Raw genomic sequence first — 12,295 nt, 5'->3', positions numbered from 1 at the left:
GGCCTTGGTGGGCAAAATGCTTGTTGTACAAATGTAAGAATCTGAATCAGCCAGGCATAGCAATACATCTTTTAACCCATCACCTGGCAGGCAAATGCAAGCCTGGTTTATAGTGAGTTCCAAGATAGTGAGAGCTACATAGTGAGATCTGGTCTCAAAAACATAAAAAATAAAAAAAAAAATAACCTGAGTTCAAAACACCTATTTAAAAGCTAGGCACATCTGTAAAGCCAGGGATTGGAGCTGGAGACAAGCCAGTCCGAAGGGCTGACTGGCCAGCCACTCAAGTCAAAACAAGGTACTCCCTACTCAGTAAGAGTCCATGTCTCAAAAACTAAGGTGGGGGATTCTAGTGTGGTGGTACATGTGTTTAATCCCAGCACTCTGGAGGCAGAGGCAGGTGGATCTCTTGATCTAGCCTGGTCTACATTCTGAGTTCCAGGACAGCCAGGGCTATAGAGAGAGATTTTATCTCCAAAAACCAGTCAACCTACCAACAAACAAATAAACAAACAAACAACCTAAGGTGGGAGGTCTGAAAAGAGGGCTCAGCTGGTAAAAAAAAAAAAACACTTACTGCTATTAGAGGACCCAAGTTCAGTTCCCAGCACCCATAGGAGACAGATCACAATAGCAGACAACTCCAGTTCCAGAGAATCAGATGGCCTCTGTCACAGACACCCACACATAAGCATGAATACACATACATGCACACACACACACACACACAGACACCCACACATATGCATGAATACACATACATGCACACACACACACACACACACATACACACAACCACAGACACCCACACATATGCATGAATACACATACATACACACACACACACATACACACACAACCACAGACACCCACACATAAGCATGAATACACACACACACACACGCACACACACACACACATACACACAACCACAGACACCCACACATAAGCATGAATACACATACATACACACACACACACACACACATACAACCATTCAAATAAAAATAAGTCTAATATATAACTAAAATACAAAAAGATGGAATACATCTAATGTCCAACTCTGGTCTCTACATACATGTGCTTGGACAAGTCCATTTACACATGCATATGCATAAACACATACACATACGAAAACACACACATGCATTCGTGTGCACACACAAAATTAACTTTTAAGAACAAATAGGTGGGCTGGAGAGATGGCTCAGCGGTTAAGAGCACTGACTGCTCTTCTGAAGGTCCTGAGTTCAAATCCCAGCAACCACATGGTGGCTGACAACCACCATAATGAGATCTGACGCCCTCTTCTGGTATGTCTAAAGACAGCTACAGTGTACTTAGATATAATGATAATAAATAAACTCAGCACTTGGGAAGCAGAGGCAGGCAGATCTCTGAGTTCGAGGCCAGCCTGGTCTAGAGAGTGAGTTCCAGGACAGCCAGGGCTACACAGAGAAACCCTGTCTTAAAAATTAATTAATTAATTTAAAAAAACAGGAACTCAAATTTAAAAAAAAAACAACAAATAGATTTGGAACACACTAATTTTGAAAAGCTTTTTGTGTGTGGGGGGGTACCTCTTCTAACGTAGAGTTCTGGTTGGCAACAGTTTTGAATTCGTCCCAAAACAGCTGTTTCAGCTTGTCTATTTCTCCATAAAGCTTGCTTCGTTCTTTTTCTTTCCATTCATCGAACTTTTTTTTAGCTTCTATTTCCCTCTGACGAGTCATCTCTAATTCCTACCAAAAAATAAAAATAAAAAGCAGTATCATCATCCCATCCACATTCTAGCAAACGTTTGCTGAGTACCAGCTAAGGCCTCCTACACATGTGTAACACTATGGCAATCCAAAGAACACGCCACCCTCAGCCCGTGCCATCTGGACCCGGAGTGGTCCACCGCTGGGCACGACTCATCTACACTGTAGACTCTTTTCAATCCCCAACAAATGCCTGCTAAGTCAGTAAGAGTGGCTACATGGAGAGGTGAAGAAGGCTAGCATTTTTATTCTGTACATTTATTTATATTTTATATTTACAGCACACACCCTCTAGCCTAGAATTCTGGAGCTTTCAAAACCAGACCCAGTCTTTGTCCTCAGAGAGCCAAGTAACAGTGTGGTCCAACACATTATGTTCAAGTTCAGACGCCTTCAGCATCACCGTGCCCAAGACTGACCAGGACCCTCTGTTGCACTTTTGGCCACACAGCTCTGGCAAAATAGTCTGCCCGTCTCTTCCAGACAAAATGTAATCATGTTCCACATTGGAGAAGGTGGCCTGCTCTCTCTGACTTCTCGCTCAGGGGAACCGGTAGGAAGTTGGTTCCTGTGGAAGTCTAGTGCATGGCTGGGCACAACACCCTGAGCCTCTCCAGCCATGTCCCTGCACACTTACCTGGACCTGCCGCTGCCGCTCAGCCTCCCTCTGGGCTTCCAGCTCCCCTTGGGTCCACTTGAGTTTGGCCCGAAGCTCCTCCAGCACCTCCCCCAGAGGCTGCTCCTGCTTCTGCTTTCCTGGGGTCCACACGAGGATGGGTGAAAGGGTAAGAGTCTTTAGCACTAAGGCAGCAAAAATCGCCCTAAGAACACATTTCCACAGTGCTGGGGAGATGGCTCGGTGATTGATTAAGATCGCCTGTCGCTCTTCCAGAGACTCTTGAGTTCAGCCCCCAACATCCATGTTGTGTGGCTCACAACTGCCTATAACTACAGTTACAGGGGATCTGACACCCTCTTGTGGCCTCACACACTCTTGTGTGCGCACACACACACACACACACACACGGCAAATATACACAGAAACATACTCATAAATAAAAATAAATTGTGGGCTGGAGAGATGGCTTAGTGGTTAAGAGCACTGACTGCTCTTCCAGAGGTCCCGAGTTCAATTCCCTGCAACCACATGGTGGCTCACAACCATTTGTAATGGAATCTGATGCCCTCTTCTGGTGTGTCTGAAGACAGCGATAGTGTACTCACATGAGATAAATAAATAAACCTTTAATAAAATAAAATAAAATAAAAATAAATCATAGAATAGAAAAAGAATACATTTCCCTCTCCTATTAAAACACTATTAAAAGACACACACAAAGATTTACATAAGAGAATGTTAATCCATCTTGTGCTACATAGTCATGAAATTTACCCAGATATTCTGTACCACAATGTGAAAGAAACTGATGGTTTTACATCACGAAATTCTGTTCAGTCATTGAAAATCGTGTTTTCAAAGATGGTTTAGGACTGGCAGTGCCTGGTATGCACAAAGCCCTGCTTTTGACCCCCATTACTGCATAAGCCAGGCATAGTAGCATACAAGTACAATCCCAGTACCCAAGAATGAAGGCAGAGAGCCAGGAGTTCAAGACTAGCCTCGGCTATACTAAGCAAGTTCAAGGCTAACTCAAAAAACAAACAAACAAACAAACAAACAAACACCAGAAATTGTGGTATACTCAAAAAAAACAACAAACACTAGAAATTGTGGTATTCAAAAGAGTTTTCAGCCGGGCAATAGTGGCACACACGTTTAGTCCCAACACTTGGGAGGCCGAGGCAGGCAGATTTTGAGGCCAGCCTGGTCTACACAGTGAGTTCCAGGACAGCCAGAGCTACACAGAGAAACCAGGGCTTGAAAAAAACAACAACAACAACAACAAAAAGAGTTTTTATATGCTTACAATAAATGCAGAAAAACATCAAAATAATAACTGCTGTGATAATTTATCTTTCCTTTTGCTATAAATCATTATATAGTTAAGTTTCCATATCAAAGATATATTTTTATAAGAAGAGGAACCAATATTTAAGACATAGACTGTTTTCCTTAATAATTCCCAATATAGAGCTATGAAGAGATATATAAGTACACAGGCAAATGACTCTGCTTTAAGCTCTCTCTCTCGCTCTCTTTCTTTCTCTCTCTCTCTCTCTCTCTCTCTCTCTCTCTCTCTCTCTCTCTGTATGTGTGTGTGTGTGTGTGTATGTGTGTCTGTCTGTCTGTCTGTCTGTCTAAGGACTAAACCTAGAACTAGAACTACGTTGCATACAAGCAAGTCCTATATTACCGAGCTACATTCTCTAGTATAAAAAAAAAAAATTAAGAGGATTACAATGATAGGAAATAACAATGTTTCCCTTAATGAAAATTTTATATGTACATTATGTGGTCACTTCATTATATAGAGACTTCTGTTGAACTCAGAAAGTACATATAACTTTATATAAGGGCAGCACAAAGCCTGTTACTCCTTTTGGAATCTGAAATGGTAAAATTAAATAAAGTGATTAAGTTGTGATAAGCTCCAGTACACAGAACAGCCAACGAACTGGTCTGACTGCTCATTTGCCCCATTTAGACAGCCAGCCTGGGACTGCTGCAGATGAGGCAGGGAGGCTCAGGGCCCTTCTGAGTCATTGCCTGCTCCACACACAGTGAAGGGTGCAAGAAGTCAGAGGCAAAGGGCTGACCACTGTCCACGGAAGGGAACAAAGCTACAACTAAACCTACCTGTCTACTGCCTCTTGTCCCCTACAAAGACAAGACAGCACAGGGCGCCATGTGGGATCTCTCAGAGGCTCTAAGAGCAGGTTCGTGTGCATGGGCCCCACTCACCAAATCCTCGCCCAGAAGTTCCCAGCTGAAGCCTGGACTCACCCACTTCTGCCATGCCTGCATGCCTGCGCTGGATGTGGCCCCGGAGAAAGGTGGCATTCATGAAGGTCTTGTCACACAAGTGGCACTACACAGAAGAAAAGCAATTGGAAGTGCCGGATTAGATCCCCTAGACAGCATGGAAATATCCTGTAGTGAAACTCTGCCTCTACAGGGTGCACGGGCTACCTCAGAAATTATAAAGATTTGAAGGGTTGGGAGTGTGTGAGACCCTAGGTTCAATTCCCAGCACCACATAAAGAAAGAAAGAACAGTGGGAGTGGGAAGGGAAAGAAAACAGGAATCCTGATTTTTAGAATATGAGGCCAATGAAAATAACCACCATATGTCCCAGCCCCTATGACAATGGAATATAACCATGTCACTAAATTCTAGTCAGTATCTATAAGCAGAAATGGTACATTTCTAGAAGGTGACACTTTTTTAAAAAGTCCTAGTGGGGCACATACCCTTAATTGGAGTACTTAGGAGGCAGAGACAGGCAGATCTCTGTGAGTTTAAGGCCAGTCTGATATACATAACAGTTTCAGCCAGCCAGCCAGGGCTACATCATGAGATCCTGTCTAGAAAAATAAATAAGCTAGCAAGGGATGTAGCTCAGAGTTAGTGGGCCTGAAGGATGGAATCAGGCAACCGTCTTAGGCCAGGAGACACATAATAAGGCTGGTAAAGCAAGAGATAAAGAACTAGCTCACTGGTAACTGGCATTCCATACTAGTCCTGGGTTGCTTATAGCCAGGGCTCTATGAACTTCGACATGAACTTTGCCATCGACTGCAGTACAGTCGCAATAGATGGCGCCTGCACTGACAGACTTAACAGGAAACCTCGAGTTGGGAGAGAACTATAAGTTAGGTGGAGCAGGGGATATTGTGCAAGTCATTTTACTGTTCCATCCCATACTAACAGCTTTGCCCCCAAACTAGGAATCCCCGGAAAAGCTAAATTAATATGAACTGTAACTACGTTCTAGAGCCTGGCCAAGTGAGATGTCTCAGCCTCCTTTTCTGGTGCAGTGGAGTCATGAATTATGTCTGAACTATGAAGCAGTTTTTCTAAAGTGAGTCTGCCTCTGTATACCTCATCATACACTTAGTCATCATCCACATGCCTACACACACATACACACACCCACACACACACATGCCTTTATACTATACTACACACACATGCCTTTACACTGCGCACTCTGCATACCTATAAACTCTCCATCCTTATACATGTACAAACATACATACATCCTTAGGCACATATACTACATATCCTTCATCCATTCACATATATATCATTACATACTGTCTTTATATACACAAATAGACATTCGCATCCTTCACCCCCTCAAAAACACACACCATAAATATACCTTTCTATTACACTTCTTAGCTGGGTCCATTGCAGTAAATCAGTACAAGAACACATGCTTATACAAGACATATGCTAGACACTGATATCGTAGACCCTTCAAGCATTTGAATATACACATTTAACACACCCACATGTGCAGAAGACAAACGTCATCTAGTCACACCTTCATACACTACATACACATCCTCCCCATACACAGGAGTACTTGTACACACACCCTATACACTCCTCTCACACACCCATTCTATGCTTATGTTGCATAGAACCCAATTAAGAATCCTCAGAGTCTCAGAATATCATTTTTAAAATCTGCTCCTAACTGATGAGAATGGCCTCCAGTATTATCCTGGTCCAAGGCAGTACCACTCAGCCAGCCTGGTGCCTAAGATGGACAGTCCAGGGTCCCCTCAGCAGAGTCCTCACCGTGTGGTAGCTGTGGGCACCTGTCTGCAGAAGTAGCTGCTGCAGGGTACTGATCATCTTCCGCCTACGCCGGCTCTCCTCCCGAACACCCTTGAGCTCATCCGCCTGGCGACCCAGCTCCTGCTGACCACGCTGCTGCTGGCCCAGGCTGGCCTGCAGTCGTGCTTCCAGCTGCGCCACGCTAGCACTCAGGCAGTCCTGGCAGTGCAGCAGGTACTCGATGATGAGCTGTGCCAGGCGCAGCACCTTGAGCAGCACTGGGTCCACAGGCTGCCTACAGTGGTTGCACACCTCTCGGTCCAGGTTACAGAAGGTGACACCAGCAATGTTCTCCTGCAGAGTGGCCACGTCCAGCTCCCGGGCCACACGGTCCACGTCCACAGCACTGATGCGTCTCCAGTCTATGCTCTCACGGCGAGGCTGGAACTTAAAGGCGGGAAGTGTGTAGGCTCCAGACAGCGGGCCACTAAGGCCGTCGGCAGTGGCTGCTGAGTACTGCATGGGCAGGAGAGGCTCTGGGCTGACCACAGGGGTAGAATACCACCAGGGCCACTGGCCAAGGAGCTGAAAGAGGACCTGGAAAATGGAAAAGTCCAAGTTAGATAAAGTTCAAATGGTTGTACCTTCCATAAACCCACTCAGCAAAATCCGCTCAGCTGAAAAAAGAAGGCAGCCTGAGGTGTCTATAGAGAGTCACGCAGTAGGATGCGCTATGCCAACATGGCTACAGCGTGGGAAGGAAAGGTGAGCCTCCCATTGCACAGGAACGTATCTAAATCCTCTGCCTTGGACAAATCTCTTCCTCTTAAAACTCCCGTGTCTTTGGGGGAGCAGGAAGGAGTCCAACTTGGAAGAACTGTGATGAGGAAGGGACCCACAGTCTAGCGCCTACATGTGGTGGGTCCTCCGGAAGCCCCTACCGAGCAATTGTGGTAGCGTCTGGCAAAGAATTTTGTCAAATGTATGATAGGGTTTTTCAGCAACGCTATAGTTACCTGGGATAAAGTCCAACAACTCTCTAGAAATGGCAGAGCCACCAATGACCACAACTGTGCCTTCTGGTATACCCTAGTCTAGTAGAATATGCGTGGACTACATTTCCCAGCATCCCCCGCAGCAAAGTGTGATCATGTGATCTGGTGGATTATAACTGAAACAATGTCCTGCCCAGCCAAGAGGGAGCTTAAGAAAGCCGCTATGTCTCTGCACAAATTGTGCTCAGTCTATGATGGTCCTGTATGTTTATCTGTTGGGTTTTTTCCCCCTGCATTGTGGATTACACACAGGGCCTTATGCATGCTACTCAAATGCTCTATGGGGAGCTTCATTCCTAGCTCATTAACAGGTTAGTAACCAACCTGTTGGTCATGACACCTTTAAGGGTCACATATCAGATATCCTGAATATCAGACATTTATATTACAATTTATAACTATAGCAAAATTATAGTTATGAAGTAGTAATGAAATAATTTTATTTTGGGGGGTCACCACAGCATGAGGAACTGTACTAAGGGGTTGCAGCATTAGGAAGGTTGGGAACCACTGGGCAAGAGAAAAGAGCTTTGATTTACTGTTGCTGTTGTTGCTGTTGTTGTTGTTGTTTTTGCCAAAAGACCCAGATTCTATTTCCTGTACTCTTGGTGGATATGCTTGATAGCTTTTGGTCACATTGCCACAAGCTAGAATCATCTGAAAGTACGGAAACACAATTAAGAAAATGCCTCCATAAGATCAGTCTGGAGGCAAGCATTTTCTTAACTGATGATTGATGTGGAAGGGCCCCACCTACTATGGGCAGTAAGACTTCAGGAGACGTGGTCCTGGACTGTATAAGAAAACAAACTGGGCCGGGTGGTGGTGGCACACGCCTTTAATCCCAGCACTTGGGAGGTAGAGGCAGGCAGATTTCTGAGTTTGAGGCCAGCCTGGTCTACAGAGTGAGTACCAGGACAGCCAGGGCTACACAGAGAAACCCTGTCTCGAAAAAACAAAACAAAAAAACAAAAAGAAAAGAAAAAAGAAAACAAACTGGGCAAGCCATAGGAGCAAGCCAGTAAGCAGCATCCCTCCAAGAATAGTTTTTGCCCTTGCAGACTGAGAGTCTAAGGTAAGAAAAGGTGCACACTTCCCATTTATCAAGTTCTTCCCAGCCTGTGTGATCCCATCACTTAAATTCAATCCAAAGGCAGAGAGGAAAAATGTCTTAGTTTATCTTCCTTGTCAACTTGACTGGGACTGGAGTCACCTAGGAGACACGCCTCTCATCTTATCTATGAGGGCGTTTCCAGAGAGGATTAGACCAGGAGGGAAGCCACACCCGGATGTGAGCCCATGCCAAGGCCTGGAGTCCCAGACTGAGTAGGGCAGCATTTTCTTGCATCCTGACCATGGAAGCAGTGGTTAGCTACCTCACACCCCTACCGCCATGTCCCCCACCAGCATGATGGACTATATTTCTTTCAATCATCAGCCAAAAGAGACCCTCACTTCCTTAAATTACTCTTGTGAGCTATTTGTTACGAGAAAAGTAACAACATACAAGGGTCCCAAAACTCACGAAAGAAAAATACTTTGAAGAAACAGTGTGTCTAGGTGGACAGAGGAGGAGGAGGAAAGCAAAGGCCCTGTCCCTTCCGAACTGCCTCCCTCTAGAAAAGACAGTGGCAATGGCCAGGCCAATTCTACATGCTTCCCAGGGACTACGAGAAGGAGTCGGGGCAGGGGAGGAGCTCAGAGGTAACACTGGCATGCTGCATGCAATCTCTAAGTATGGATTTACAAATAGATACAGTGTCATTATCCCAATTCCACAAACCAAACTGGAATCTGGAAGGGGAGTAGGGTCGTCCCCTACTAGGGACTGCAGCTAAGCGTGCACCTGCCCCCGGAAGTCTGTAGACAAACTATTCAGCTGTGGTAAGGCTCTCCTCTTGGAAGACCTGCTTTGACCGGAGGCTCGTCTCTTTTTCCCTTAAGCCTCTAATTCATCCATTCACACGGTCTCCCTTTTTACTGTATGCCTGTTTGGACTTAGCCCAGCTGTTGGTATTGTGGGTACCGTGTGATGTATTACCCACATCCCTGCTCCCCGCTTTGGGGTTCAGTGTGGCTCCTTCTGCCCCAGGACAGACTGCAGACCTCTTTGGATACTCCTCAGAATGGCCACAGGCTGCCCCGAGCCTAGCTTTTCAATTTCTATGCCTCTCTTTCCTTTCTCAGACACTACTCCCAAAACCACACCAGCTAGCATAAGTATGCTGCGTGGTCACCAGAAGACGAGTACATTTCTACCCCGTTCAATGTGTCAGGTAGCCAATGAAACAGGAGTTGGCTGACCAACTCACCATGAGCACTCACCATGCTCAGCTCCAGGTTGCAGTCTCACCCCCAGAGCCTCAGAGACAGTTGCTCACAACAAGCCATGCCTCTGACAACAGCAGGTAACCAGGCATGCTGCGTACAAGGGTAACAGGACACCCACTTCCTTCCCTCATGAGCCTGAGAACTTCGCTCTTTAACTATTTAAGCTTTGGCCTCCAGTGTGTGCCAACAGTTCTCCCTCTAATGATAAGGCCACAGCTCTCTATCACCAGCTTGTTCCATCTCCCCCTACCTCTGGCCTCTCTTGCCAGCCTTCCCGTTCAGCAATGACTATTCTCCCTCCTTTCCTTTAAGACAGGGGCCCAAGTACCCCCTGACATTCATCCACTGTTCACCTACAGACCATTTCTCACGCCTGTAATCTCCTGAGGAGGAGCTCATACACCCACTGCTTCAGCTACTCTGGGCCTGCTCTTGACTGAGCCTTGGCTACCCCCAAATTTCTCTGCTCAGGTCCTTTCTGCCTCTTGAGACTTTCGGACCCAACTCTGAGTCCACAACTCCTTATATTTCAAACCCAACTTCCAACAGAGCCTAGAAAATAGCATTAAATACATGAAATGGCAAGTAGGACAGAAACCACAGCACATGCTTGATGACAAACTGATTCTCTTGCCTTTCTGTCTAGGACTCAGTAAAGCCTTGATTCTCAGAGTCCTCCACTTCCTTGGCCAGCAGCAGTCACATCACCGAGAATGGGTTAGAACCCAGAACCAGGGCTAGAAGGCAGTACAGTTGGTAAGGTGCCTGCTCCCAGATGCATAAAGGCCTGCATTTGCATTCCTTAGAACCCACATACAAGCCAAGCAGAGTGACACCTGCATGTAACTCCAGCCCTGGGTAGGGGACAAACACAGGCAGACCCCTGGAGTGCAATGGCCAGCTAATCCAGCCAATTAGTGAGCTCTGGGTTCAGCAAGAGACCCTATTTCAAATAACCAAGGTGGAGAGCCTTCAAGACCATTCATCAGGGAAAGTATATAGCACATAATTCTGATGACCTAAACTGGATCCCTGGGATCTCCAAACAGTGGGAGGAGAGAACTGACCCATGAAGTTTTCCTCTGACCTCCACAGCATGCCATACCCCATACCTCCCTCCTCTGCATCACACACACACACACACACACACACCAACAAACATCAAGGCAAAGAGCAGTAGAAAGAAAACACCCTCTGCAGTAGAGTGCTATGGATTACGGCAATGGGAGAGTGTTTCTCCAAACAATTCCTAAGGGCTAGAGGGATGGCTCAGCAGTTAAGAGGACTGGCTATTCTTACAGAGGACCTGGGTTTGAGACCCAGCACCCACATGACAGCTCATAATTGTCTAGAACTCCAGCTCCAGGGAATCTGAAACCCTCTTCTGGTCTCTGAAGGCCTTAGGTAGAAATATGGTGCACATACATACATAAAACAAAAATGTATTTAAAAAGAACAATTCCTAAAGATCTGCCATCATGTTCTGAGTCACAGAGGGGGGAAAAAAAAAAGATGTTTGCCCAAGGTCTAGAAGCTGGATTCAAACCCAAGCAATCCAACGTCTCTGTCTTGGGCTGTCAGCCACTGTTTCTGCTGCCCCTCCATTTAGATGGCCCCCTGGTGCTCCTTCTCTTCCTGCTCAAGATGGACACGTGCTTCAAAGCTCTGTTCATCTTGACTGTCACCAGAATCCAAATTTCCTGGGACCCCAGAGCACGGAGCACTCTGGTCCAAGTTAGCAAATGATTCCTAAGTCTTGGCTTAGGTCTGGTTCCTAGAAGTCTGGGGCTTCTGGCTTCAAAGGGTAGACTAGGAGGGTGGGAATTCCTACAGATGATGATCTGATGAAAGCAGCTATCATTTATCAAGCGCCTACACGCCAGGCACAGCACCAGACTTTAAAGGTGCTATTTCTGTCCGACTCCACAAATCCAAGTCACACCGACCGCCCTCCCAACCATGGCAGAGGTGGCATAGAAATGATACAACGGATTGTTTCATTGTGGAAATACGGTACCTGAGATTTCTCGAGCAGAATGGAAGGGCTGCCAGGGTTCACGGCAAATCATGACAGGGCTGGAGACCATAAATCCTCAATGTATCTCAGCTACAAAGCTGGCTTCCTGGTAGGGAGAGGCAGAAGACAAAGCCACATGGACACGTTGCTGGTTACCAAGAAACCACGCACCCCAGGGGCAGGAACGCAAGCCCTCTCCAGACTGAGTTATCAGCAGACTGTTTTCCCACATCTGGGACTAGAAAGACAAGGCAGAGATGATTCACCATCATTAGGAAAGCCGAAGCTCTGTTACCTGCCTCTACAGGTTTTGACGGGGTCCAGGGAAACTCCCTAATCCTACTTTACTCTGATGAGTTAGTGATTCAAATGGAGCTTAGTGCTAGAGAGCAAGCCATTCATTTCCCCCTGCAGCAATTCCACCCTAGGTGTTTTAAAA

The 12,295-nt window shown here is 46.1% G+C and overlaps 1 protein-coding gene across 3 annotated transcripts in view; it reads right to left on the bottom strand.

The window, feature by feature from the left end:
• The window catches only part of Dzip1l (DAZ interacting zinc finger protein 1 like), a 43,980-nt gene that overhangs the window by 28,837 nt on the left and 2,848 nt on the right, over nucleotides 1-12,295 (bottom strand). For all 3 annotated transcript variants that reach the window (XM_031344746.1, XM_031344748.1, XM_031344747.1), the window contains exons 2-6: nucleotides 11,857-11,962; nucleotides 6,475-7,050; nucleotides 4,669-4,753; nucleotides 2,401-2,519; nucleotides 1,581-1,742 (exon numbers count right to left, since the gene is read on the bottom strand). In XM_031344746.1, the coding sequence (XP_031200606.1) occupies nucleotides 1,581-1,742; nucleotides 2,401-2,519; nucleotides 4,669-4,753; nucleotides 6,475-6,975 (867 nt within the window). In that variant the 5' untranslated portion in view covers nucleotides 6,976-7,050; nucleotides 11,857-11,962. The remainder of the gene's footprint in view (nucleotides 1-1,580; nucleotides 1,743-2,400; nucleotides 2,520-4,668; nucleotides 4,754-6,474; nucleotides 7,051-11,856; nucleotides 11,963-12,295) is intronic.

Source organism: Mastomys coucha, unplaced genomic scaffold (assembly GCF_008632895.1).
Source record: "Mastomys coucha isolate ucsf_1 unplaced genomic scaffold, UCSF_Mcou_1 pScaffold23, whole genome shotgun sequence".
Lineage (NCBI taxonomy): Eukaryota > Metazoa > Chordata > Mammalia > Rodentia > Muridae > Mastomys > Mastomys coucha.
This window is presented reverse-complemented; position numbering and strand designations above follow the sequence as displayed.